The following is a 26,945-nucleotide window of genomic DNA, read 5'->3' on the forward strand; positions in this document are numbered from 1 at the left end:
ATTTAAGGAAAAATTTGGACAGGTACACGGATGAGAGATGTGTGGAGGGCCATGGAGTGGGTGCAGGTCAGTGGGACTAGGGGAAAAAATGGTTCAGCACAGATTAGCACAAATGGGCCTGCTTCTGTGCTATAATATTCTATGAAGGCCTACTTTGGATTCAGACTGCTGCAGGTCTCTTGCTGAAATATCTAGCCACAATAGTAATAATACTAGAATTCTGCTTTAAGAACACTGCCCACCATTCCATGGCTCTCAGGGCAATCTGCCTTTTAATGTGGTCAAGAGATTCACAATAAAAGGACTTTTACTTCTTTCTCCTCCCATTGGAAAGGGGATTTAAAGGTGTGAAATCACACACACCCAGATTCAAGAACAATTTCCTTCCTGCTGCTCTTCAACTATTGAGCAAACCTCGCACTAAGAAAATAATGCTATCTCTACTCCATATGAAGTGATCACTCATTGTAACTCTACCCTCTGTAATGTGTTTTATTCTGCTGTACTTGTGTACAGATAGACATGCTGGGTAGCATGCAAAACAAACCTTCTTGCTGTACTTCAATGCATATATATATATATATAAATAAACTTGAACCACATAAGGTTGTAATCAATAGCAATTAAAAAAAAAAATCAGTCATGCAAGTTGGAGTCTTGCCCCCCCCCCCCCCCCCTTAATGCAATAGTTCACATACGGCTATTGTTCTCTGGTGCCTTACTTTTGGAGAATCCCTAATGGATCTGCGTCCTCCTTCCTGTAGGTAATGCTCAACGCACTATATATCACATCTGGCGTATCTAAAGGTCTGCTGAGTGTAAGGAATCTTCTGGGTCACGTGGGATTCTGCAGATGAAGCAATGGCTGTGGTCTTCTCAAATTACTCAAAGCAAGCTTCTGAGTAAAGATGGCTACAGCTGATGACTGTCACCGTTACCACAATCAAGGACAGTCCAATAATGAAACGCTATCAATCTCACTTCAAAAGCAGCACTGATAAGCAAAATATTGGCAGAATAAAAGCGTACATTCCATTTGAGGCGGCATGGTTATCACATCTATTAGTTCAATGCTGTTATAGGCACACAGCGTCAACCTTAGTATTGTTTGGCACCCCTTACAGTCAGAGAGAAAGAAAAGCAAAAAAAAACCCCTTCACTGAGTGTCTGTCTATTCGCCTTCAGCGCTCCCACAGTCTCAGACTTCTGTTTGATACATTGGCAACACAATTTCCAGTTTCAAACCTCTGACACAATCAGGAAGTCTTTCGCGCCTGAGGCGCTTTGGGAGCCCTGCTTGCCTGCAGCACCCTCTTGAATTGCAGCTTCGATACCTGGTTCTCATAAGCCAGTCTCCAGTAGGCTGCAGCCTGTATCGGTCCCTCAGCCAGAGCTACTCGCTGTTCCACTGGCATGGTTAGAGTAGTGGTTAGCACAACACTGTTACAGTGCCATCAACTGGGTTCAAATCTCACACTTTCTGTAAGGAGTTTGTATGTTCTCCCCATGTCTGTGTAGGTTTCCTCTGAGTGCTCCGGTTTCCTCCCACTGTTCAAAACATATGGGGGTTGTAGGTGAACTGGGTGTAATTAGGTGGCAGGGGCTTGTGAGCCAAAAGGGCCTGTTACTGTGCTGTATGGCTAATTTTAAAAAACTGTTCATTGTCCTGTAGGGTCATCTTCTCTGCTTCTTTTTCTAAACAGGGAGCATTTTTCCCACTTCTGGTACTCTGTTCTGGTCCACTGCTCACCCAGTCTGCAACTCCTTGTAGACCCTGCTGGACCCTTTAACAGACCGCTTAAAGCCTTTTCGAAGCTGCTGGTCTTAGCACCAGGTGATTGAATCATTTGGAGCAGCACTGTGTCTCCACTCAAATAAGTCACTCAAGAGGTGGTTGATGAGAAAATAGTAAAACATATTGATAATCATTGCTCAGTTCTTGCTTTCTAAGAGCATTCATGGCTACTAAGTTGTGACTTGTTTTCCTCCATACATTGCTAATCTGAGAAATAGCTGAAACTACCAACTGCCTTTGTAATGAAAACTCAGTCTTCTGAAAATAATCAGGCTTCACACCAAATCTCAGTTGTAATGAAAGATCAAGCACTCCATTTCTGTATTCAGAGATGTCAGACCTCATGAGTATTCAAGATTTTTTTTAAAAAGTATTATTATTTTTAAAGTTGTTCCAGAGCAAATGCAAATTAACATTCAAGTAATTAGTTTCACATTAAAAAGGTAATGTCAGCAATGTGAACATGAAACTGACATTCATAAAATCCACTGGGATCATGGATGTCTTTTCATGGATAAACTCCATAATTCTTGCCTGGTCTGACCAATGTGATCCAAATCTACAACATTATCTTTGGATGTGGTTTTACACGCCACTTGATTCAGGGGCAATAAAGGATGATCAATATGTATCAGCATGGGTTAAACAAAAATGAATCTGAATAGCATATGGTCACTAGGATTAAAAAAGGCAAGAAATGACAAGAAGGATATTAACAAATAATTAATAACTTTTTTTTTTTAAATGGTGAGATTCTTGGGTTCATGACCATTACTGGCTTGCACAGGTTTACATAACTTGCAACAGCAAGTCATGGAGTCATACAAAACAGAAACATGCCCTTCAGCCCAAATTGTCCATGCCAAGCAAGTTGTCTATCTGAGCTGGTCCCATTTACCTGCCATATTCCTTGAAACCATTCCTGTCCATATACCTGTTCAAGTGTCTTTTAAATGTTGTAATTGTACCTGCCTCTGTCACTTCCTCTGGCAGCTCGTTCCAAATATCCAGCACTCCTTGTGTGTAAAAGCTACCCTTCAGGTACCCTATAAATCTTTCTCCTCTCACCTTAAAACAATGACCCTTAGTTTTAGACTCACCTTGCTCATTTTATATAGCTCCATAAAGTCACCCCTCAGCCTCCTATGCTTTAGAATACAAAGCTCGAGCCTATCCAGTCTCCCCTCGTAAGTCCAGCCAGCCCCAGTAACATCCTCGTGAACCTTTTCTGCACCCTTTCCTGTTTAATGACATTCTTCAACAACCAGGCAAACAGAATTGCATGCAATACTTCAAATGGGGGTCACCAAGGTTCGGCACAGTTGCTACATGATATCCCAACTTTTGTGCCCTGACCTATGAAGGCAAGCACACAAAATGCCTTCACCATCCTGTGTCATTACTTTCGGGGAACTATTAGAAGATATTATCGTTAGATCTCCATTCTACAACAGTGACCTGGACCCTGACATTGTGAAAGTCCTACCCTGCTTTAACTCCCCAACACATCACACTTATCCAAATTAAATTCCATCCACCTTGCCTGGCCCACACTCCCCAATGATCAAGACCCTGTTGTAATCCTAGATAACTACCACCAGTTTTGGAGTTATCTACAAGCTTAATGACTATGCCAACTGTGTTCTCATTCTCATCATTGATAGAGATGACAAACAACACCCCCCACAGCACATTTCCGGTCACAGGCCTCTGGTATGAAAAAAACAATCCTCTACTACCACCTTCTGACTCCTACCACCAAGCCAATATTTTACATGGTATTTTTACACCATAACATTTTAATTTGAAAGATAATACTGCAGCATGTTCCTTCCAAAGGAGGCATCAATATTAAAAAAAGGAATAATTTCCACTTGGGCAAACTGGCAGCCCTAATTTCACATTTTAGCACTCCTCACTTATCTCCCACAATAAACTGTTAACACTGGCAAGGCATTCCCAGTACCTTCCATTTCATAAAACAAAAATCCCAAATAGGTTTGCCAATCTTCCCTCAATTATGGTTATATGGTATAGTTAATTCAAATTTTCATTTTATTAGTTTGGATTCCTAAAAGGAAAACAAATACATTTGTTGTAAATAGGTTTAAAGAAAATAAACTGCTAGAGAACAGGTCAATCACGATCTGTGCAGGCAAGGGGATGGGCTACTTTTTGGGCCAAGACCCTACACTAGGACTGAGGGGGAGATAGCAAGTATAAAGAGGAGAGGGGGAAAGAGAAGTCAGGAACTGACAAATGATAGGTGGATAAAAATGAGGAGTGATTGATGGACAGGCGGAGCCAGGTGGGAGAGGGAGTAATTAAAGTTTATTGTTATACACACCAGTACATTGTAGAGATGCACTGAAATTCTTGCTTGCTCCAGCCAAGCAAAAGGGCTGCAGATTATGGAATCTGTTAAGAAGTGGAATCAGGTACGGGAGAGATGTTGGATAGAAGGGAACAGCAGGAGGAGATGGGGAACCCAATAGTAGGTTGGTGGGTGATGTGCAGAGAAAGGAAAGAAATAAAAACACAATGCTGGAAAAACTCAGCAGGTCAAACAGCGTACTTTATGTCACAAAGATAAAGATACATCACAAACATTTCGGGCCCACAGGTGGATAAGGGAGGGAGGGAACACCAGCAAACGGGGATGGGGGAGGGATGGAAATGATTCCGTGAATGGAGAGGGAAGGGGTGCTAGAGGAAAGAAGACAGAGGGATAGGGAAGAATTTTGCTCATACCTTTATGAAGACTCAAGCCCAAAACATTGGTTATTAATCTTTATCTTTGCTATATAAAGTACACTGTTTGACCTGCTGAGTTTCTCCGACATTGTGCTTTTACTTCAACCACTGTGTCTGAAGACTTTTGTGTTTTACTCGGGGAGAAGGAAAGACTCTGGATAACAGGAAGCTGGGATTGGAAAGCAGGAATGTATGAGAGGCCCTGAGTGGATTAGAAGGAGAGAGAAAGGGGTCGGAGGCGGGTAAAAACAGGTTACCTGAACTTGGAGAATTTAAATGTTCAAGCTATTAGGCTGCAGACTACCCAAGTGAAATACAAGGCGTTGATCCTCTAGTTTGTATTTAGTCTCACCCTTGCAGTGAAGGCGGCCAAGGACAGACAGGTCTATGTGGGAATGGAGTTAAAATAGCTTGCAACTGGGATGTTCAAGATGGCCATTGTGGACAGAGTACAGATGCACAAAGTATTCACCTAGTTTGCACTTGGTCTCACTGATGCAGAGGAGACTTGCAGAACATTGGGCAGGATGTCAAGTTACAGGCCCCTTTCTCACTTACTGCAAATTTAACAGAACTGCAAATCCTGCTTCCCACTTTATTAAACAGAACAAACCATCTGCCAGAGATTAAGATATTATCTGAACTTTATAAAATTAAAGACAAACAAGAAGCAATGCAAACTTCAAAGCACAAGATTACAAACATCTGCTATGCTGGAAATTCTAACCACCATTAATAGTTTAGTTTGTAATCTAGTGGCACCATCTAAAGGACAAGGACAAAATTACAATACAGTCGGGATAAACAAGTTAATAGTCTTACTTCGTAGCACAAACAGTAAACCTGCTACTGAAAGACTCCACTTATCATTTATCAACTAAAGTACAAGCATATTTTAATCTCAAATATCAACATTTTTAGTTACAAGTGCTTAATGTAAAAAAAAGTTCACATCTAAAATATTTTAACAAAAGAATTGGTGATAGGACACTTCCCTCTTCAAATGCAAAAAGTTTGAAAGAATACAATTCTAAGTATGATTCAGCTGCGAAAATGACAAATTCTTCCTCTTATATAGCCGCACATCCCAGAAACAGGTCACTCAATCCACCACGTCCACATTTTTGTCTATCTACACTATTCCCAACTGCCTGCAATTAGACCACATTCTTCTATGACGTACCTGTTTAAGAGACTGTCTAAATATTATCTGATTCCATCACCACCTCTGGCAGTGAGTTTGAGACATCACTACTCTCTGTTGGGGGGAAAAAAACCTTACCATTCATGTCCCATTTAAAGCTCCAGCCTCAAAAGATGCCCGTTTGTTTATTCACAGCATTGGTAGGTTTTGATTCTTTACTCTATATCTCTCCATCTTACATACTTCTATCAAGTCACTCTCAGCCTTCTCTGGTCCAAGAAAAACATGCTAGCCAATTTAAATTCTCAGCATAATCCAGGCAACATTCTGGTGAATCACCTCTGCACTCTCCCCAACACAATCACACCTGAATCGTGGCCAGAATAGCATACAATTCTCCAAGGGTAACCCAACCAATACTTTGTAAAGTTGCAACAAATTCCAACTCCTATCTGCTTCAACCTATGAAGGCCACTCTCTCAACTGTGTAACAGTTTTCAGGGACCAATGGACAGACCAGATCCCGAGGTCTCTTTCTTCAAAGTTCCCTTGCACACTACCATTTACCATGTTCTATCTCTATTTGACTTTCCAAGTTATATCACCTTACACTTGTCAGGATTAAGTTCCATTTGCTAAGAATCTGACCAACTTTCTACCTGATCAAGTCAAATCAAATTTATTGTCATCTGATTGCACAAGTACAACCTAATGAAAAAGCATTCTCCGGTTCTTGGTGCTGAACACACAGACATATAACCAGACACAACACACATACAATCAAAACCTATAACTTGCTAAATAACCTTCCTCACTATCCACACTATTTTTGTAAATCCATCTGCAACCTTATCACTCATACCTCTACATTTCCATCAAAAGTCATTAATACATCACAAAGATCAAAGGCCCCACCATTGATCCCTGTGGTGCACCACTCGTCTCACACTTGCATTCAGAAAAATATCCTTCCACTAACCACCCTCTGCCTCCTGAGCCAATTTTGGATCTAATTAGCCATCTTAGTTTGTGATGATTTTGCCTTGCGTGTAGTTTACACCTGCCTTAATCCCTCAAAGTAACCCAACTGAATGAAGTCCACTGCAACTTAACTCAGTCAAGTTTAAAGCCAAGGGTGTCTATGGACCTGTTATGTGCATCTGCAAAGATGCTTGTAAAATTTCCTTAAAAGTTGAGAAGATTCACTTCAATGTGGAAATACAGTACGACTCCGATTATCCAAATTTAGATTCACCGAAACCCTCAGTAATCCGACATTTTTAAACAATTTTGGATAAACAAGGAAATCCAAAATTTTTTTGGAGCTGAACTGATCAGAGACGTCAGGCTCCTGGCACCAGCAGCAGCTGGACCCTCGGGCTCCCGGCATGAGCGGGCCCTCAGTGGGAGGTGCCAGTGATCGGCAGTGACCAGCTTTTTTTTTGTTGAGAAATAAACATTATTTTAATGCTTAAAAAGGCCTGTCTTGCTGTTTCAACCCTGTTATAAGTGATTTGCTGTTGCTATTGTCCTGTTTAAAAAAAAAAGACTGTTTATCCAAAATGGGCCTGGTCCTGACCATTTTGGATAATTAGAGTTGTGCTGTAATATCTTCTCTATTTATTGATTTTGTATTGTACTTGTTACAAATATGACAGTAGTCATAATCTGCAGTGTTGTTGCAAGATGACATGTATCTTTCAGTTATGAACAGCAGAATGTACACAAAAACACTGGATTCTTTAGGCTAAGGGTGAAACATACAATGATGCAAGTGATCTTTAGACGCTTCAGACACTGGTTAACATTTTCCACTGAGTGGAGTTCCTAAACTTCAGATATCATCCAGAAAGTGTTGCAATTGTTTTTATATCTTCAGAAATTTTACTTAGGCTTCACAGACCTTGAAATGGAAAATTAAAAATGGAAAATATGAAAAGTTAAATCCAAATTATTGGGCAGATAAATTCTGCACCACCCTATTTTCAAGCCTTCATGTCACTAACTCAGCTCCACTCCAATACCATTTTTAAAGTAATAGCATTGGATACAATACTGAATCAGAACCACAGGAGCTCTATCATTCTTGCTCCTCTGTTGTAGATCAGTGCATCAGCCTGTGCTCTCATTGCTTTGAAGCTCATTTAGTTTTCATGAGTGTCAAATTGCATGCTACTGAATGAATGTGACAAAATAAATGTAATGTTATTCTACTACCCAAATGTTCAAATTTATTCACTGTGTACCAGCCATTCTCAACAGAGGCCCTGGGGGCCACAGTTCATTTTAGTGAAGACCTGGTTTTCTTTCCACCTCTCCCAACATCAATCTTTTAAGTGGTCAATACGAGAGAAGTACAGAAGAAACCAACTAAACTTGAGCGCTTCACAGGGCCCATAAATTTTGAGCAGAGTCCTGGGGAATCATAGCCAAAAAAAGTTGAGAATTGCTGATTTTGACCACTGTTTGGCATAATCATCTGCACCTTTAAATGCCTTTTATGGAGAAGGCTAAACTAGTTCATCTAAAGTAATAAAAAGGAATAACATCAAAGTTTTACTAAAAATATCGACTGTTAGATGCCTAATTAACAGAGTTAAACCTGGATTCCCAATCTTCACCAACCAATTGAACAAATTAAAATGTTCACATTTGTGGAAGCACAAGCTCACCTGGGGATTAGAGACAAAATCTGTTCCAACGTCCACTACTTGTGGATTGGTTGCTTGCATGTCAGCCACATCCGTCCTGGGATTAATCTGTTCAGTTAAAAATGTCAACATTAGCAAAAGCTTATCAGTTATAAAAGCTTCTCCAGAAAGCAAAAATAGATAAAATAAAATTAAATTTGCAAATATAGTTGCTTTTATACAAACTCTAGTAGAGGTCCAAGTACATTGGCTGCTTGGATTACCTAATGTAGAAATTACCAAAAATACAAAACAGGTCAAGAATAATCCATTGGTAGGATAGGTTCTTCACTAGTGTTTGTACCTACAGTGACTCAATAAATGGTATCTTCTTTAAGCTTGGTGCATTCCTGTGGTCAATACAAGTGTTGGTCTTCCCAGTGAGAGAAGAAGACAATGGCACATTTGTCATTTGGGGCAATTGCCCCTGAAGGAGTTCTTCATAATTCACCCAGAAAGGCAATGTCTGGGTGCTATCCCTTTCTCTACTTCTAATGCCAGAGCTGCCTGTCATTTCAGTGGTGATGGTGGTTTATGCTAAACTTCATATAGCAAGGTAAATGGCCCTTTTAGCTCACGTCCATGCCACCCAATTACATCCAATTGACCTCAACCCTGGTACATTTTGAATGGTGGGAGGAAACTGGAACTCACAGAGGAAACTCACACAGACATGGGGAGAACATACAAACTCTTCGACAGCACAGGATTCGTCCACTCTCAATGCGAGTTAAACAGATAGAGAAATGCAGTCATTGTACATAGGTTCCATTAGGACCAAAAAACAAGCACAAAATTCAAACTATTTTCATTTTACTCCTATTTTGCTGCAAATTAAGTCAGAGCAAACTGCCCAAATCTCTAACTCTTCGTTGATGGGTTGCCTCAAAATTATCACAAAAATCTATCTTTTAAATTATTTTTTAACGCATTGATCATCTCTATAACCAAACATCCCCAAGATTACGACTAATCCATTTGCATCTCCTATTATCTTATGCTTGTATCATTTTGACATTTAACTTTCTTTGGGCACAGCTCCCTTTCAAATGCCATTCTTGTAACATATTTCATATTAGGTTTGAATTTACTTTTACTCTCTTCAGATACTGGCAACATCCAGTGTTTTCTATTTCAAAGTGACATTTTTCCAGAACATTGTGGTCAGGACGAACAGGAGAATAAATAACAGTTAGAAACCAATTAAGGAAAGTGTCTTGTCAGGCCATTTGAGAGTCAACTACATGATCACTTGCTGGTATCGGTCAAATCGACAGAAGTCAAATTTGCTTCCTTAAGCAACATTTGTGAAGCAGGTGTAATTTAACTATAACCAAGTTGTTTCAAGACATTTTTTAAAAATCCAGATTTATTTAATTAACCAATTATTTCAGGAATGGCATGGTCAGTAAAATGGTTAGCACAACGCCTTTACAGCGCCAGCAATCGGGACTGGGGTTCGAATTCCGCACTGTCTGTAAGGAGTTTGTATAGTCTCCCTATGTCTGGAAGGATTCCCTCCCACCGTTCAAAGCATTCTGTGGGTGTAGGTTAATTGGTCGAAGTGGCCTGATGCCGTGCTGTATGTAAAGGTTCCACTATTGTCACATAATACTACATTTAGAATGTAACCTACATGAAGTTTTGTCCACCGTAAGGCAGAGAGAGTTGCCACTTTGTCCAGTGCCCCTCACAGAAACCTACAGCACCTGGCGTTTCTAGGCAGTCTCCCCTTCAAGTACTGACCAATCTTGAGCCTGCTTAGCTTCTGAGATCAGACATTCTCAGGGATTTTCAGAATATTAGAGGGTGTTGCATGTCTGTTTAAATTTGTGCTTCAGATTTTTTTCTGCATTTATTAGTGACTATTTTCTATCTGTCGGGAAAACAAATATTTCATTCATTTGAGTAAAAATTGAGTAAATTACCTGTATAGTTTGAGATCTGGAGGTATGCCGATAAGGAATTCTTGGATGAATATCAGTAATATGAGGAGGGGGGTCAGGATTTGTTCTTATAATATTGCGTTTCAAAACTTCATTATAAGGAATGCTGTCAAAATTTGTCTTCCATACCAAGACCTGCAAAATAAAAGAATTGCTAGCAGAATATAATAAAATCCAGGAAAAGAATCAGGATCATGGAACATTACAATACAGTATGGACACTTCGGCCCTCGAAGTTGTGCTGACTTATAGATTCCTACCTAAAAACAAATCCCTTCTTACCTCGTAACCCTCTATTTTTCTTTCAAGCAATGTGCCTGTCTAAGTCTCTTAAATGTCCCTCATGTTTCAGCCTCTACCACCATCCCTGTCAATGCATTCCAGGCACCCACAACACTCAGTGTGTAAAACCTTATTCCTGATGTCTCCCCCTAAACTTTCCTCCTTTCACTTTGGATAGATGTCTTCTGGTGTTTGCTACTGTGGAACTATAAATGAGGACAAAGAGGGGACACAGCAGAATCCAACTAAATCACAGGAGTGCAACTGGGTATTTCGTACAAATTAAGATATTATGCAAGTGGCTGCAAGTGAAGGAAGACAAAGCAACGAAGAAAGTAATAACCAAAATGTGTGTAGGTATACTTGAGAAACACTAGAAATTAATTGAATGAACAACTTAATTATTTAACCACATGAAGATAGAAGTTTGAACAGTATTTCAATTGATCTTAGTTAGGTTTCTGTCAGGACATCAAAATCTACTCCCACCAGTTCAATACTTTATCTTAGTATAGTGAACCTGCAGATTCTTCCCCGACTTTGATCTTCTCCACTGGGCTAAATATTTAAATGAACATTTCTACCTGTTTATTTTAATGTACAAGAGATTTAGTTTACTGAGATTTACCACAGGGCACATGGCCAAAATAACGGTTTCCTCCCACCCTTCAAAAACAGGTGGGGCTGCAGGTCAATGGTATATAATTGGGCGGCACGGGCTCTTGGGCAGAAATGGCCTGTTACCGTGCTGCATGTCTAAATTTAAAATTTACAACATCATTTTAAGAGTTTGCACTTACTGGAATTTTCTGCCCTCTGCTGGTAAACTCATTTATTTACAGAAATCTTCTTCAGGGAATTTACAATACCAAAATGCAGGAGCACTGCATTCTTGCCTCAATTGTCTATGGACAAATTTCTGTTTATCCATGGGCCAAACACATTGCTTTTCGGGTTAAATAAGATTGAGCTAAATTATCCCTCCCAGATAAAGAAGGAAACAATACAGTTCAACACGTTTCTACAGACTAATAAATCACAAAGTAGATCAACAGCACTACATTCTTATCCAAAAATCTCTTCTTAAAGCTAAGAAGCAGATAATACAGTGCTTATAAAGTTGATGCATTTCTATTATACATGGCATTTGTCAGCCGAATGGAGAGAATTTTGTACAAAGAAAGGACATTTTGTGGAAGGTTTAATGAGGCGATGTTTTGAGGCCTTGCTAGCAAGAATGCAGCAAGCTACCATATAACCATTTAGGGAGCGGAAACAGGCCATGTTGGCCTTTCGAGTCCGCACCGGTTCACTGATTTTGTGCGCCCTCTTCAGGCATTGGTCCCGGTAGATCTTCATTCAACAACGATCTTAAGGTGAGAGAAACAAGGCCCAACCCCAACATGTACGTGAAATCATGGAGGAAGGAGAAACCGCAAATCTCAACTGGCCAACTGGAAACATCTGGGTTTTAAGCCCCAAGCGTTAAACCTTATTACTAGCAATCAAAGGAAGGAAAGTGGATGGGTGGGATTCAAAAACCAAGGCCCTTGTCAAAATTTACAAGATCTATGGAATCTAGCTTCTCACAAAACTGCCTGGAGCAAATCAAGCCAAAAATGACAGATAAAGTAGGTGGAAAAGCAGAATGATAATTTGGAGTGGGAATTTAGGAATCAAACTGGAAGCTGCAACAACGAAAATAGTATTTAGATGTCTGCAGAACTTTAAAGCGATATCACCAAACTCTCACATTTTTAAACTGTGGCAGCATGTAACAGACTTCATGAATGCTATCATTTAAGGATAAATTCTCTGCATTCTTGCTGAGAAGCACACTTATTGACTGGTACACAACCCTTGAATTTCCAACAATTGGTTAAAATGATGGACACAATGCGTCTTCCTGATCAGGAAGAAACCTTACAAAGCATCACTCAACATGAGAAAGGAAGCAGAGATAAATGCGTACAGAAGATGCAAGACATTCATTAGATAGTTATAATATTTCTGAAACAAAGCTAGTTATTATTTACAGGAAGCAAAGTGTCAAACCTGTGAATCATTTCCACCAGAAGCAAAATAGTCGCCTTGTCTAGAAAATGTGACTGCAATTACAGGACCCTACAAATAAATACATTCCTTGTTAGGATGCATGCACAGTTGCAAACAAGTCTATACTCTAAAATTTTTATATCAATGTACGCTTGAAGAATAATTAATAGAACTTATTTGTGGGCAGGAACCTCATGACCAGCGAAGGGGTCAGCAGCAGGGGTACCCACAAAGGCTGTGGGTGACTAGCAGTCAGGGACCCACACAGACTGGCTCATGTGGATCGATCAGGATTATGTGCAGCTGCAGAGGCTGCAGGACCTGCTAGAGGTGAATCCACAGACATTCAGCGACTCTGAAGGAACTCTCTTGCTTCTCTTTGTCTCGTACTGTAAGGGATACTGGGTGATACTAATGGTGACTTTATAGCTGGCAGAAGGCAATTTGGTGTAATATTACATGTTCTGTACTATTACCGGACAATGAAGGGATCTTGAAAATAAATTATTGAAGACAGCGCAACCTCGAGTCATAGTTACAAAGCGTGGAAACATCCAGCTGAACTTGTCCATGTCCACCATTAGGCCTCCTTCCAAATTAATTCCAACTCCCAGCAGTTGGTCACAGCCCTCAATCCACACGCAATTCAACACACTTTTAAAGTGTCTAGGTGTCATCAACCCAGCTTTAACCACCCTCTCAGGCAGCAGTCGGATCGGGAGGATGAACCCCGCATAGAAACACTGAGACTTCGAAAATAACTAATGGGGCATGCGGGAGACCCTATATGCCATTGTATAGGAAGACCTTGATTTTAAGAATAAAATTTTAAGTTTCAAAGATCGTCCTATACAATGGCAATATACAGTATTTTTATCTAACACTCACATGGGGAGAATTTTCCTACAGTCTACTCTATCCACGCCACTCATGGGGTCTCAGGTGTTGAAAGCTTTTTGATCGTGTCAGAGGTTTGGATCCGAGCTCAGGTTGCCAATGGATTGAACAGGGGTCTGTGCGGCTGCAGAGGCGTTGGGAGAGCTGGCCACAAATCCAATCTGAAGAGACTCCCCTTTGCTTCTCTTTCTCTCTTACTGTAAGGGGCGCCGCACTAATGGCGACTCTCTGTCTGCCTTACGGCAGGAGGAAAGGAATTTTGCGTAATGTTGCACATTCTGTGCTGTTACATGACAATAAAGGAATCTTGAATGGCCTCGCTTAAACACTTCCATTCCAAGGAGACCAGACCCAACTTCTCCAGTCTCTCCACCATAACTAAAATGATTTATCTCCACCTCTCCACCTACTACTATCACATCCTGTTGCACATTCTGTGCTGTTACATGACAATAAAGGAATCTTGAATGGCCTCGCTTAAACACCTCCATTCCAAGGAGACCAGACCCAACTTCTCCAGTCTCTCCACATAACTAAAATGATTTATCTCCACCTACTACTATCACATCCTTTCTCGAGCCAAACAGGAGATTGCAGATGCAGGAATTTGTGAAGGGTTACAGCCCAAAACATTAACAATTCGTTGACTCCCACTGCTGCTGCTCACCCACTGAGTTCCTCCAGCAGATTGCCTTTGGCTTTCTTCACCACTGCAGCAATCTTGCCTGTTATTAACGGACCAACCCACCTCCTTTTGCTATCTATTTATCCTTTCAAATTGCCGCATACTCTGAATATCTAGTTCCTAGCCTGGGCTGACATACAAACAACTTTTGTGTAATGGCCATCAGATCATACCTTGTTCTGAATGCCATGTGCCTTCGGATAATTTTATCCTATAATTTTCCTTACTCTGATTTTATTTGCTGGTGCATTGTTACACTGGCCTAGTGCATCACTTCCTAATGTATCCCTTGTATTATTGTAACAATCCCATGTCCCCTCCTCTCTGGCTGTTTGGATTCATGTTGCAATGATGAAATGGCTCAAGTCACAACACGCCCAATGCAAAGCTCTTGTCCCATTTCCTGATGTTTCCCTGACTGCTGCTCTCCCAATTGTCTCCCACGTGATCTATTGGTTTCCTTTTGTAGATTTCTGGCGTATAGATCAATTTTTTTTGTAAACAAATACAAGAGCCACTTGCAAAACTAGGAATTGAAATAAAACATTGACCCTACATATAAAAATTGCCCTCTGATGTGCAGAATAATTTTTGGATCTGCACTTAAAAAAATTTTGCACATTCTTACTGTACAACAAATCTTTCAGATGATTAAAGATTCATACAAGCTATGAATAAATTTGATTTAACTGTTAATCTTAACATTAACTTTAAATAAACTTTACTGAGGACCTATAATAGGTCATATGAAAAATATGTATTCAAATGTGTCTTTATTTTCACCTGGTGTCCATGAAGAGTATAAAATAATCGTCCTTCCAACAGATCCATTATCTTGAGAGTACAGTCACTGGATGCGGTAATAAGATAGTTACCCGAAGGATGGAAAGATAAGCAGTTCACTGAAGCACTGTGGACTGTTTGGGAGACAGAAGGTCAGTGTAATTTAACATGCTGTAAATTAATCCTTTGGTAAATGTTCTGATAACACTTAACAGCTACAATATTTTCCAATATACCTGTCTCTCAATATCTTTCAGTATCTATTTTCTGGATTTTTCATGGGCTGTTGTTTTTAAATTTGCCAACATTTTAAGATTGCTCGCTGGATGCTGAGCATCCAGTACCACCTGTTCTTACCTGTACTATAAAATTCATTTACAAATTATGGCAATATGTTTAGATATTTTAAACATACACTTAATGTATTATAAATTCAAAATGAATGGTCATATTGTTTTAACTTTGCACGATACTTAATTATACCACTAGCTTTTAAAGGTTTTTAATTCCTTTGGAATCTAACCAATCTCTTACACCATTTGGAATATCGGTTAATGACAACACCCATGTTAGACACCTATTTATCACCTTTGGCGCTCCCTTCAACACCCAACTCCAACCCCCTTTGCAACTGGAGCCTTGACCTCCTGACCTATGGACCACAATCACTTAGGAATAGCAACACTTACTCCACAACAATCCTCAACACTTGTGTCTCACAAGGCTACATACTCAGGCTCTTACTATATACTCATGATTCTGTGAGCAAATATTGCTCTGTAACTTCAACTTCTCTGCTCTGTTTTAAGATTTATTGTAAAATGTGAGTTTACGATAGAAAATAAATACATGAGATAAACCAAATTTTATAGTATAAAAATAGGAAATGCTGAACAATTTAGACAGCATCTATGAAGAAGACAACAAAATTAATATTCCAAATTGCTCTGTCCGCATCAGTGATATGGATCTCCCAGTGTCCAACCACTTCAATTCCTTCCCCCACTCCCATGACTATCCAAGGCTTCATGTACTATTTCACCAAGACCACCTGTAAATTGGAGAATCAACACTTGATTTTCCGTCTGGGCACTCCCAACCAGATAGCATTAACATCAACTTCTCCAGTTTCTGCTAACCTACTCTCCTCTTCCCCTCCCTTCCCTGTCAACTCTCCACCCCCTTCCCTCTCTAATCACCTAGCCATCCCACCTCCCCAAGCCCTCTCTCCCTTCTCCACTTATTACCTCCTGTTTTTGCTACCATGCCTCTCTGCTTAGCCTTTTATTCAGATGCCTGCTGTCATTTTCACATTCCTTAATGAAGGGCTCAAGCCCTAAACATTTGTTATGTATTTTTAAAATCTTTGCTACATAAAGTTCAGTTTGACCTGCTGAGTTTCTCCAATATTGTGCTTTTACTTCCTCCACAGTGTCTGCAGACTTTCGTGATTTACTTCTTACCTTGAGCTGTATGAACTAACAAAAGTAAACTAACACACCAGTTATTTTTAATGGTGTTTAATGCAGAACAAAAATCCAACTAGATCAGCAGAAAGGAAATACCAAACAGACATTTTGACAAATAAACAGGAATAAGTAAAACAAAGATGAAATATGTACAATTATCAAACAGAAAAATGATGGTTGGATAGTTGAATAAAGATGCAGGATAAAAGAAAGTAAAGATCATCAGGTTAGTAGAATGAAAGGGGAAAAAACACAGTAAAAAGGGAAGATTCTGAAGGGATATCAAATTTGTAAAGAAGCAAATGAAGTTACAGATGTACCTCAGCCGCAACCACTTTAGCCAACACCCAAGCTCAGCAATCGTTTTCCTCAAAATAAAAATTCCTATCTTTTCCCTCACTCCTGAAAATTGCTTACTGGGATAAACTAACAGATCACACAGCTCACAGCAATATCTGAAAGCAGTCACACGATAAAATATATTGCATTAATTTATAACCATATGGGTTCATCACTTTATCGCACACTTATACCACAGCATTCAGAAATGTGTTCAGAATCTGGATAGAGATGAATTTGTTTTAAAATATTACAAACTCATGACATTCAAATTATTTAAAAAATATACCTAACATTCATCTTACATTCAGAAAAACCAACTCACTTACCAAGTGCCAATTAATTACCTTGATAATGTTGTAACAGTTTGTTTATACGGACATCCCAAAGTTGCACAGTATTATCAGTTCCAGCTGAAGCTACACAGGTACCTCTGGGATTAAAGTCCACAAAGTTGGAAAACCTAGGTTAAAATAATTATTGCAATTTTGATTATCAGCAAACAAATATGTAGACCACAGCAAATAGCAATAGATGGTTTGGCTCCTTACTAAATTGTAAGTAGTTTAGATGAGCTGCCAGATAAATTTATTTTGAGAGTGTTATCAATAATATGACAGAAATGCAAAGCATTTTATAAAACGACAGTAATTTACCAGAAGGATCAACTGCAAAGGTCATAAATAGATTCAATGATTTGGTTTCGTACAACAAAAATAGTGGTTTAATGGGAAAGTTAAGTAAAGCAGGTGAACATTTAAAATTAGACCTGAAGATATTCACAAGTAATACCATGAGATATCCATTGCTCATGTCTAAACAAAAATCAAAAATGAATGATTAAATCCTTTGGTGCAAAAGAACATCAACCTACCCTCCATGATTAGTAAAGGTATTGATACATTCTCTGCTCACTATATCCCAGATCTTAACAGTTCGGTCATCACTACAGGAAACTATAAGCCTTCCATCTGGAGAGAACCTGCTCAAAACAATGCATTTGAAATAAAATCAGAATACAGTCATTGATTAAAAATGTAAAATAATTTATACTCCAGTGCAAATGATAGATGAACATTTGATAGCATGTACTTGTAAGAATGCGAACACCTCATCACACCCCCCATCCCCCCCAACCCAAGAGGGTCATAATGAAATGTTGAATTAAATTGCTAGAGCACCAGAGACAAACAGGACTTTGGTCCAATTCATCCATGCCAACCAAGTTGAAGGGCTGATACGTTGGTTATATATCTTTACCTCCTATGGACACTGCAAGATCAGCTGAGCTCCTCCAGCATTTCTGTGTGTTTTTGCAACCAGAGCTTTCCCCATTTGGCTCAAATCTTTCCCATCTATGTACCTGCTTAAATGTCTTTTAAATGTTGTAACTGTGCCCATTTCCACAGTTTCCTCAGGTAGCTCATTCTATATACCCACCATTATGTATTGGAAAAATTTGCCTTTCAGGTTACTTTTTAAATCTTTCCCCTCTCACTTTACAATAGATCTACACCTTCTCATTCAGATTCTCCTACTCTGGGAAAGATTGCAACCATTTACCTTATTAAGGCCCTTCCTGATTATATACACCTCTACAAGGTCACCGTAGTTTGATTTGAGTTCATGATTATATAAGGGAAGAATACTGAATACTGAAATTGTTTCCCGTTGCCTTTTACAGTTGCAGTGTCCATACTGGACAGGTATGCCTGCCACTGATCAGCAGATTTATCTGCCCAGCATTTTTAGTTTTACAACCATAAATTCCAAATTGTAGAATCTGCTTGTGAAAACCATCCACCACCTGCAATCCATAGCTTCATGAAATAGGAGAATGCGAAATAGATATAAAAGCAAGGATAGCAATGGAAGGAACAGCATTTATAGAAATGAGGAACATCCCAACAAACAAGAAAATAGCAATTGACATCCGCCTTATAACTCTCAGCAGCTACATTCTTCCTATATTGATGTCTGGCTGCGAGTCATGGACTATCACAAATGCAATGGATAAAAGGATCATACAGCAGAGATGTGGTTTCTCAGAAGAATGCTATGCAGATCATGTATGGACAGGATATACAAATGAAGAAGTTCTCCAAAGAACGAAAACAAAACGTACATTACTTAAAAGAATCAGAAAACAGCAATCAAAATTCTTTGGACACCATGGAAAGAGATACATTAGAACATTTAGTTACAACTGGAAAGCTGGAAGGAAAAAGAAGCAGAGGGAGACAGAGAATGAAAATGATAGATGGATTAACATAAACAGGGGAGGCAACAACTACAATTCAGAAGGTCAGAGACCGTAACGGATGGAGAGACATGATCGCCCACACCGAAAAGCAAGGAACCTGAACGAACAAGTTCACTCCTAAGCTTCCTTTGATAAAGAGAAAGAAGTCCAAGCCTATCTAGTCTCTCCTTACAACTCAAGCCTTCTAGCCCTGGTAACATTGCTGTAAATCTTTTTTGCACTCTTTCCAGTGGCATCCTCCCTGTAGCTTAGCAACCAGAACTGAGCACAATGTTCAACACCTCATTCAACTGTAACATTTCACCCCAGCTCTTGAACTTAGTGACCTGACCAATTTTACCAAATACCTTCTTCACCACTCTGAATAGCTGTGCCATCACTTTCAAGGAACTGTATCTGTACGCCTAGGTCTCTGTTCTACAACTCTCCTGTCATTCACTGTGTGCGTCCTACCACTGAACCATAGAACAATGCAGCACAGAAATAGGCCCTTCATCCCTGCTAGTCCACGTTGAACTATTATTCTCCCTCGTCCCACTGACCTGCACCTCGACCATAACCTTCCGTACCCCTGCAATCTATGTCCCTGTCCAAATTCTGCTCGCATATACCACTTCAACTGGCAGCTTGCTCCACACTATCATCACTCTCTGTGTAAAGAAGTTCCCTCTAAACCTTTCCCCTCTCGCCCTTAACCCATGTCCTCTGGTTTGTATTTCACCTACCCTGGTACAACTTATCAAAGTGTATCACTTCACATTTATTACAGTTAAAATCCATCCCCAATTTTCCGGTTGTAACCTTAGACAACCATCTTCGCTCTCCACCACACCAACAATTTTGCCATCATCACCTGCAAACTTACTAATCTGATTTTCTGACGGTCTTGAATATGATAACCAATATTCAATCCAAGGTAACACACTTCCCCCAATATGTAATCTCATATCTTGTCTACTAGTCCTTAATGTGGCACCATGTCAAATAGTTTCTGGAAATTCAAACATGCTACATCTACAAATTCCCTGTATTGATTCTGTATGTTTTATCCTTGCAAAACTCTATACTCAGTGAACCTCTCAGGTTAAAGAATCATTATTGGAGTTTTGAAAAATTTAAATAGAGACCTACAGCACAGTAACAAGACTTGTCAGCCCACGAGCCTGAGCCATCCAATTGCACTCAAGTGACGTACAACCCCTGCATGTTTGGAATGGTGGGAGGAAACCGATGCAGACACGGGGAGAACGTACAAACTCCTCACAGACAGCCCTGGATTCAAACCTGGCACTGTGAAAACTTTGCGCTAACCATGCCACCCAAAAGCAGAAAGAAAACAAATACCAATGTACGTTTTGAACAATTTCCAACATCTCTCATGTAAAACTCACTAGGTCAACCCTTCTGTAACGTAAACGTACCTGGCAGACCGCACCCAGTTCTTGTGCTTTTGAAAGGACAACAAAAACCTCTGTTGATGAACAGTCCACACCTTTAAGGATTTGTCGTCAGCTGCTGTAACCAGGAAGTTCCCATCAGTAGAGAAATTTACACTGCGAACTGTAGCACTGTGGGCAGTGAATGTGGTTGATGCTCCTTTACTAAACAGAAGATACCAAAAATCACTGTAGTGCTTTCTAGAGCAGGCATTCCAGATAATATAGTGAAGCTATAACCATATCCTATTTTGATAAATGTCAAGGCTATAGTCAAAAAACCCTCCAACTCTAATACGCAAGAAAAGCATTACTTTCAATTTTATTTTAATATTAAAAACACGTACAATGTGGAAAAATTTCTTCCTACGGAGTAGGAATAAAAATTATACATTTTACTGAATGAAACTTCATTATCTAAACATCACTAATGTTAGCCAGAATATTTGTATGACAGCTTATCCTTTTCTCAACTTTTGCAAGTGTCGAGAATATTAAGAATTCTGCACCAACTCGTCCTGATATGTAAACTTAATAGAAAGACTGTTGCAAGGATAAGCCGGCATACCCATCTTAAGCGTAAACCCTTATTTACGATCTATAGACTACACAATAATTATGAATATTGCAAAATAATTGGACAACCCATTTTTTCAGCGTGACACCATTGTGCACAAATCAAACAAAAGAAGATCAATTCCTTTAATGTGATTCAAGTCAAAAACCATAGCTCCTAATGCAATTTCATGGAGGACCGTCATTTTAAACCTACATCCTTCACAATCAGCTTTAGAAACAACAAAATACTTGCAAAAATAATTTACAAGGATGAAATCTGGTTATTGAGCATTATCCAATTTCCAAAACTGTAAAAATATAATTGAGGGAGAACAAGAGAACTATGATACCAAATGTGATCCATCATCTTATCCCAGAATGGCCTTTGCCCTCTAATAAATTACATTACCATTAATTTATCCAACTAACAAGAATATACAAAGCAGACAATTTAGCAATCAAATTGCTTTGACTAACGGTTTATTATATACTGAGTTGGCATGCCCAACTCTTTTTAAATCTCCATAATTTTAATTTATTCCCTGCCACCTACTTGGTCATCATCCAGCCCTGAAGTTCAAGTTCCTTACCCATTGCACCAATACTTTTTCCTCATCTCATTTGCCTGGTTGAATTCTTCCTGATATCAAGAGTAGAGTTTCAAAGAAAACTGCATCAAACTAAATGTGAAAATGAAGAGGAATACAGGACAAGATTTGGAAATCAGAGGGAAAACAAGGCAAATATCTCAGAGATGTCTAACTGGACCTTAGCACCAACGTCACATTGACATTTGACTAAATGTGGTAAAAAGGATAACAATGAGTTTCAGGGAATGTCAGAATCTATCTAATGTCTGGGGCAATAGCTCATATAAGAAATGTTGATTGCAGTTTTTAAAAAAAAATCCTAACCCTTGTATACTGCTGTTAAGATCTCATCAAAGCAATGTAAAAAACAAACATAAAAATTAAGAACCAGAGTGGACAATTTGGCTCACCATGTCTGATGCACTATTTCACGAGATCATGGCTGATCTTATTGTAACTTGAAATGCAGATAATCACCTAACCACAGTAACTTTTCACTACTTTACGCAAATATCTATATACATTCCATCACCCTTTGAAGAAAAAAATGCCAAAGAATCAATCCTCAAAGAAAAATAAAATCATCTTATTTCATCTTAAATGGTTTTTAAACAATTCTTTTGAAACAATTACAGTATCCCTATTTTGAGATTTTCCCACAAGAGGAAATTTACTCTCCACATCTGTTTTTTGACACCCCTCAGGATATAGTAAAATGACTTTCCATCAAGTCCAGCTGTCCAATCATTCCTCATCAGATAATATGACAACTCTTTTCAATCTCTTCTTCAGTATCTTTTAACAAAAGACAACGATGAGTGCATCAGATTTAAATCCTTTGGCATCTTTTCCAATCTGAAGCATTCCTTACATTATGACACAGTCTACAGTAAAGAGTGGTAAGTGACAAATAACATTTATACTGAAGAAACACTGGGCCAAATCCACCTCCAATACAGACAAAAACAATGACATTAACATCATGTACCTCTTGTCAGCTACTTGTGATTCACTACTGACTTTGTTACCCTAAGAAACACAATAGCCATAAGAGGCAATCAGAAACTGAATATTTCTAAACAAATAACTTGTGCTCCAACTTTCCAAAGTCTGTTCACCATCTACAAGGCACAAAAAGCAGTGACAGGACACTTCTGCTCAAAAAACACTCAAGAAACTCAACATAATTCAGGATGAAGCATCCAACTTCACTAGTACACCATTTATCACCCCAAACATTCAATTCCTCAACACACAGTGGCTGAAGTGCGTACTTTCTACTAAAGCATTACCATTGCTCAGCATGGTTACTTCAATAGGATTTCCCAAACCCAGTACCTTCTACCCTTGAAGGACAAGGGTAGAAGGTACAGGAAAACACAAGCACTTGTAATTTCCCCTCAAGTCACAAACCACCTTGACCTGAAAATCATTTTTTCATTACCCAAAGGGCAAGCTTTGCTCATAAGACAATCTGCCCAAACTTGGACCAACCATCTTTAACCTCATCTGTCAGAACATCACAATATCAGGTTCAAATCCTTTGGAATGAAGAGCCCTCCAATAGAGCTGAAGGACTTCCAGGACAGGACCCGCCACCATATTCAAGGGAAATAAGGGAGTTGAAATAAACAGAGACCTTGCCAGTAATGTCTACATTCCATCAAAATGAACTGATAGGAAGCCAAATGAGAGTGAAGGCCTGAGAGTGAAGGAACACTGAGCAATGCCTTGAGATTTACTCTTTTTTACAGTTTGAAAATCCCAATCAAAATTATTTAATTTTAATGACCTTTCTATGAACAATGCCATGGGAAATCTGTTGTTGTACCTGCAATTTATAAGGCATTTGTGCCACATTATTAAATTCAAGGATAAGTAACTTTACTCACATATTTGGAGTCCAAAGTCTAACAGTCTTATCTCGTGAAGCAGAAGCTACCAGGTGACTGGTGGGAGAGAACTGGACACACATCACAGCATCTTTGTGGCCTGTGAATCGGTAGGCTCGAGTTTGAGGTTTCAAATTCCATATCATAATGTGCTGGTCAAATGAGGCAGTTGCTTCAGAAATAATAACAGCAATGTGAGAAGAGCAAATACTTGTGAGACAGGGAAGTAAGAAAATGTACTCTGATGAGCAGGCAACATCATGGAGAAACAAAGTGGGAAACAAATTTGGTCAAGTCTTTCTAACCGATTGCACATTGTTCTGCTTAAAAGGTCACCCACATAAAATATTTCCTGTTTCGCTCTCCACGGATGCTGCCCGATTATCATAGTGCCAACATTGAGAAGAACAGCAAGCTCATGACTGGCTTCATTCAGTCTGGGAAGAATGTCACATCAATATGTCTTTCATGAGATAAAACTTCACCAATCAGTATTAAATGACATAAAATGTGACAGTCAGCCACGTGCGATGAAACTAGAGCAGATAGTTTGAAGTTTGTTCAAATATTTTTTTCTTAACATTAAAAACAAATTATTTTTATATACATTTACAAGTGCATTATTATGAAATACATAAGCAATGAAAATCACTTTATAGTGCACAATATTTGGATGGAGGAAAAGCACCAGTAAAGAAACAAAGGAAATGAAACACATACCACCAGTTATACATGTACAATGGAATAAAGTGTTACCCTGTGTTTAAATGTTAAACGTTTAAATATTAAATACTATAAAGAGCAAAATGCCCAATACTTACCAAGCTGCTTGTTGTTTGGGTTAAAATCCACACTTGTGATGACATCTTTATGACCTTTAAAGTTGTGCTCTAAACTTGGATCCTCCTAAGGTATAAAAACACAATGACCAGACGCGTTATTTCATTAACAATCATCATTCTAACCCTGATAGGGGTTGGAAAACTACTGCACCCAAAAATCAACATTTTACACAAGACTCAGCGAAAAGCCAAGCAAGGATGAACAAAGGAGGAAGGATATTAATTGGATTGGTGGGTGCCTGTGGGAGGAGAGCACCATCCTCCAGCGACCTAAGCAGCTTTTCCAGGTGTGCAGAGGTTCACCTGTGCCTCTTTCAATCTGGCCTCCTTTACATTGATGAAACCAATTACAGACTAGGCCAGCTATTCTCAAACTTTTTTTTTAATGGTTGTGCCTTCCCCCCCCATCCCCAAGCAAAGTTTATGACCACCCTTCCCTGTGAAGCAGCCCTATTTAGATGGCTTCTTCCATATTTCTCTCCTACCAACTACATACTGTGCACGACAGAGGAGAGGTGGAAAATCTCATGACATGGCGAGAGTAACAACCTGAATCTCAACATGGACAAGATGATCGTGGACTTCAGGAGACCAGGGACAACCACCACCAACTCTGTAGTGGACAGAATCAAGTTCCTTGGAGTTCACTGAACTAGTGACCTATCGTGGACTCTGGTTCGTTCAGTTTGTGCAATCAGATGATGACTTGAAAATTGGCCTGGAATGGGGAAACCCAAGATTCAGATTCATTGACATCACCTACAACCTTTTGAAAACTTTTGATGACGCCCAAAAAGTGTTGAGTCACGAATTTAAAAAGAACTTCCACGTGGCAAGGAGACACAGCAAAGCAGTGGGTGGGCCAGTGTTCGATGGACCGAATGGCCTCACTCACGCTCTTCGTACCCTCCCACCCCTCGACTTACCAGAACAGAGGCCATGTTATTCAAAAGGGGGCGAGAGCGCGGAGGGTGATCGATCTTCCGCCTGCCTCGAACGCGCGGTGCCAGGCGACAACCCGCCTCTCTCTCTCTCTCTCTCTCTCTCGCCTCCTCCTCCGACCATATTGGTGCGGGCCTCCGCCACCCTCTCTCCCATCGGCCACCGGGCGCACGCGCCGTCTCCCCTCCCCGCTCAAATTCAAACCCGCGCACGCGCTGTCCCCGGAGCGCGAGGCTTGGCCGCCCCCAGTTCAAATTCAAACGGCGGCGACGACGCGTGCGCACTGACCGCAGGCCGCAGGCCTTTGGTGGCGAGGCGCGCTCGGGGCCCACGATGGTCCGCAGGGTGACTTTCTATTGTTTAAAAAGTCGCGTCTGACAAAACTGACGATCTTTGGAGAAAACAGATTTGTAAAACAAGCCGGTGAGGTTAATTTTCCGCCGCTCAGCGTGTCGCCGCGGCGCTCGAAGTGACACTGAGGATCCGCGCCTCTGTGGACCACTTTCCCGATCGTAAGGGATTCTGGGAGTGGACATCAGCCATTGTCCCTCGTTGGGCGGAAAATACCGCAGTGGCTGGAAATCGGTCATCCTGCTGCCGATTGGGGCCATCTTAACCATATAACCATTTACGGAGCGGAAACAGGCCATGTTGGCCTTTCGAGTCCGCACCTCTCTTCTGCGTTTTAAGCAGATGGTCCTCTTAAAATGTTTTTTTTTAACGAACACCTATTCTTCCCCCCCCCCCCCCCTCAAGCCGAGCCACTTCCTTCCCAAAATCCAGCATTTTGCACGGGATCATTGAGGATCCCTTCCACCCCGCACACAGCATCTTTCAGTGAGTTCCATCAGGGAAGAAATACAGGAGGATCAGAGCCAGCACCACCAGGCTGAGGAACAACTTCTCCCCATGGGCAGTGAGAATGCTGAACGACCAAAGGAACCGCTTACACTGACCCCCTGAGACTCATATTCATGAAACAATATTTATTTATATGATGAAATACTTGTCCAGTTTATGTCTAATGTGTGTTATGTCTGGTTGTGTGTCGGTGTGTTTTGCACTGAGGACCAGATTGTACTTGGACAATCCTATGATAATAAACTTGACTATTTAATAGGAGGGGTGGCCTCTCACCATTGGTCAGTGAAATTTGCTTTGTCACCTTGCACGGGGTAGTTATTGCAAGGGGAGAAAAAGTAGAAAATGTTGAAAATATTTGACAGGTCCAATGGCATCTACAGAAATGTCTCAGGTGCAATGCTGCTGGAATTGAGAAAGGTCATCGAGAAGGTGCTGAGGGATGGTTAGAACCAAAGGAACATCTCAACTAAGTGACACCAGTGAGTTAACGTTTTCATCAGAATCAGATATTGCTTCATTTGTATCCATAATAGGACTAATAACGTTGTCAGATGTGCCCAGTCAGCAGGTTATGTTTAAAAAGAAATCTGAAGTACAATTCGGATACAAATGGGGTGGGGGGGTGGGGGAGAGTGTGTTTGGAGCCTTGAAAGAAACTGTCCTTGAATCTGGAGATTTGTATTGTGAAGTTTGCATCTTCTACCCAATGGAGAAATGTG

The 26,945-nt window shown here is 40.0% G+C and overlaps 1 protein-coding gene across 9 annotated transcripts in view; it reads right to left on the reverse strand.

Annotated features, from left to right (window-relative positions):
• Positions 1–25,569, reverse strand: part of poc1b (POC1 centriolar protein B) — a 66,905-nt gene extending 41,336 nt beyond the window's left edge. For 4 of the 9 annotated variants that reach the window (XR_011346805.1, XR_011346806.1, XR_011346807.1 and 1 more), the window contains exons 1-10: positions 25,347–25,565; positions 24,400–24,484; positions 23,579–23,750; positions 20,524–20,703; positions 17,714–17,821; positions 17,187–17,302; positions 15,032–15,165; positions 12,667–12,735; positions 10,312–10,464; positions 8,366–8,452 (exon numbers count right to left, since the gene is read on the reverse strand). Coding sequence is in view for 4 of the 9 variants with exons in the window: in XM_069904286.1 (XP_069760387.1) it covers positions 8,366–8,452; positions 10,312–10,464; positions 12,667–12,735; positions 15,032–15,165; positions 17,187–17,302; positions 17,714–17,821; positions 20,524–20,703; positions 23,579–23,750; positions 24,400–24,484; positions 25,347–25,361 (1,119 nt within the window). In the remaining 5 variants the exon portion in view is untranslated. Of the gene's footprint in view, positions 1–7,271; positions 7,597–8,365; positions 8,453–10,311; positions 10,465–12,666; positions 12,736–15,031; positions 15,166–17,186; positions 17,303–17,713; positions 17,822–20,523; positions 20,704–23,578; positions 23,751–24,399; positions 24,485–24,969; positions 25,040–25,346 lie in introns of those variants that run through there. The other 5 variants (XR_011346809.1, XR_011346808.1, XM_069904288.1 and 2 more) reach the window with 3 other exon arrangements.
• Between the last annotated feature and the right edge of the window lie 1,376 nt (positions 25,570–26,945).

The sequence above is a fragment of the Narcine bancroftii genome, chromosome 11 (assembly GCF_036971445.1).
Source record: "Narcine bancroftii isolate sNarBan1 chromosome 11, sNarBan1.hap1, whole genome shotgun sequence".
NCBI classification, from domain to species: domain Eukaryota; kingdom Metazoa; phylum Chordata; class Chondrichthyes; order Torpediniformes; family Narcinidae; genus Narcine; species Narcine bancroftii.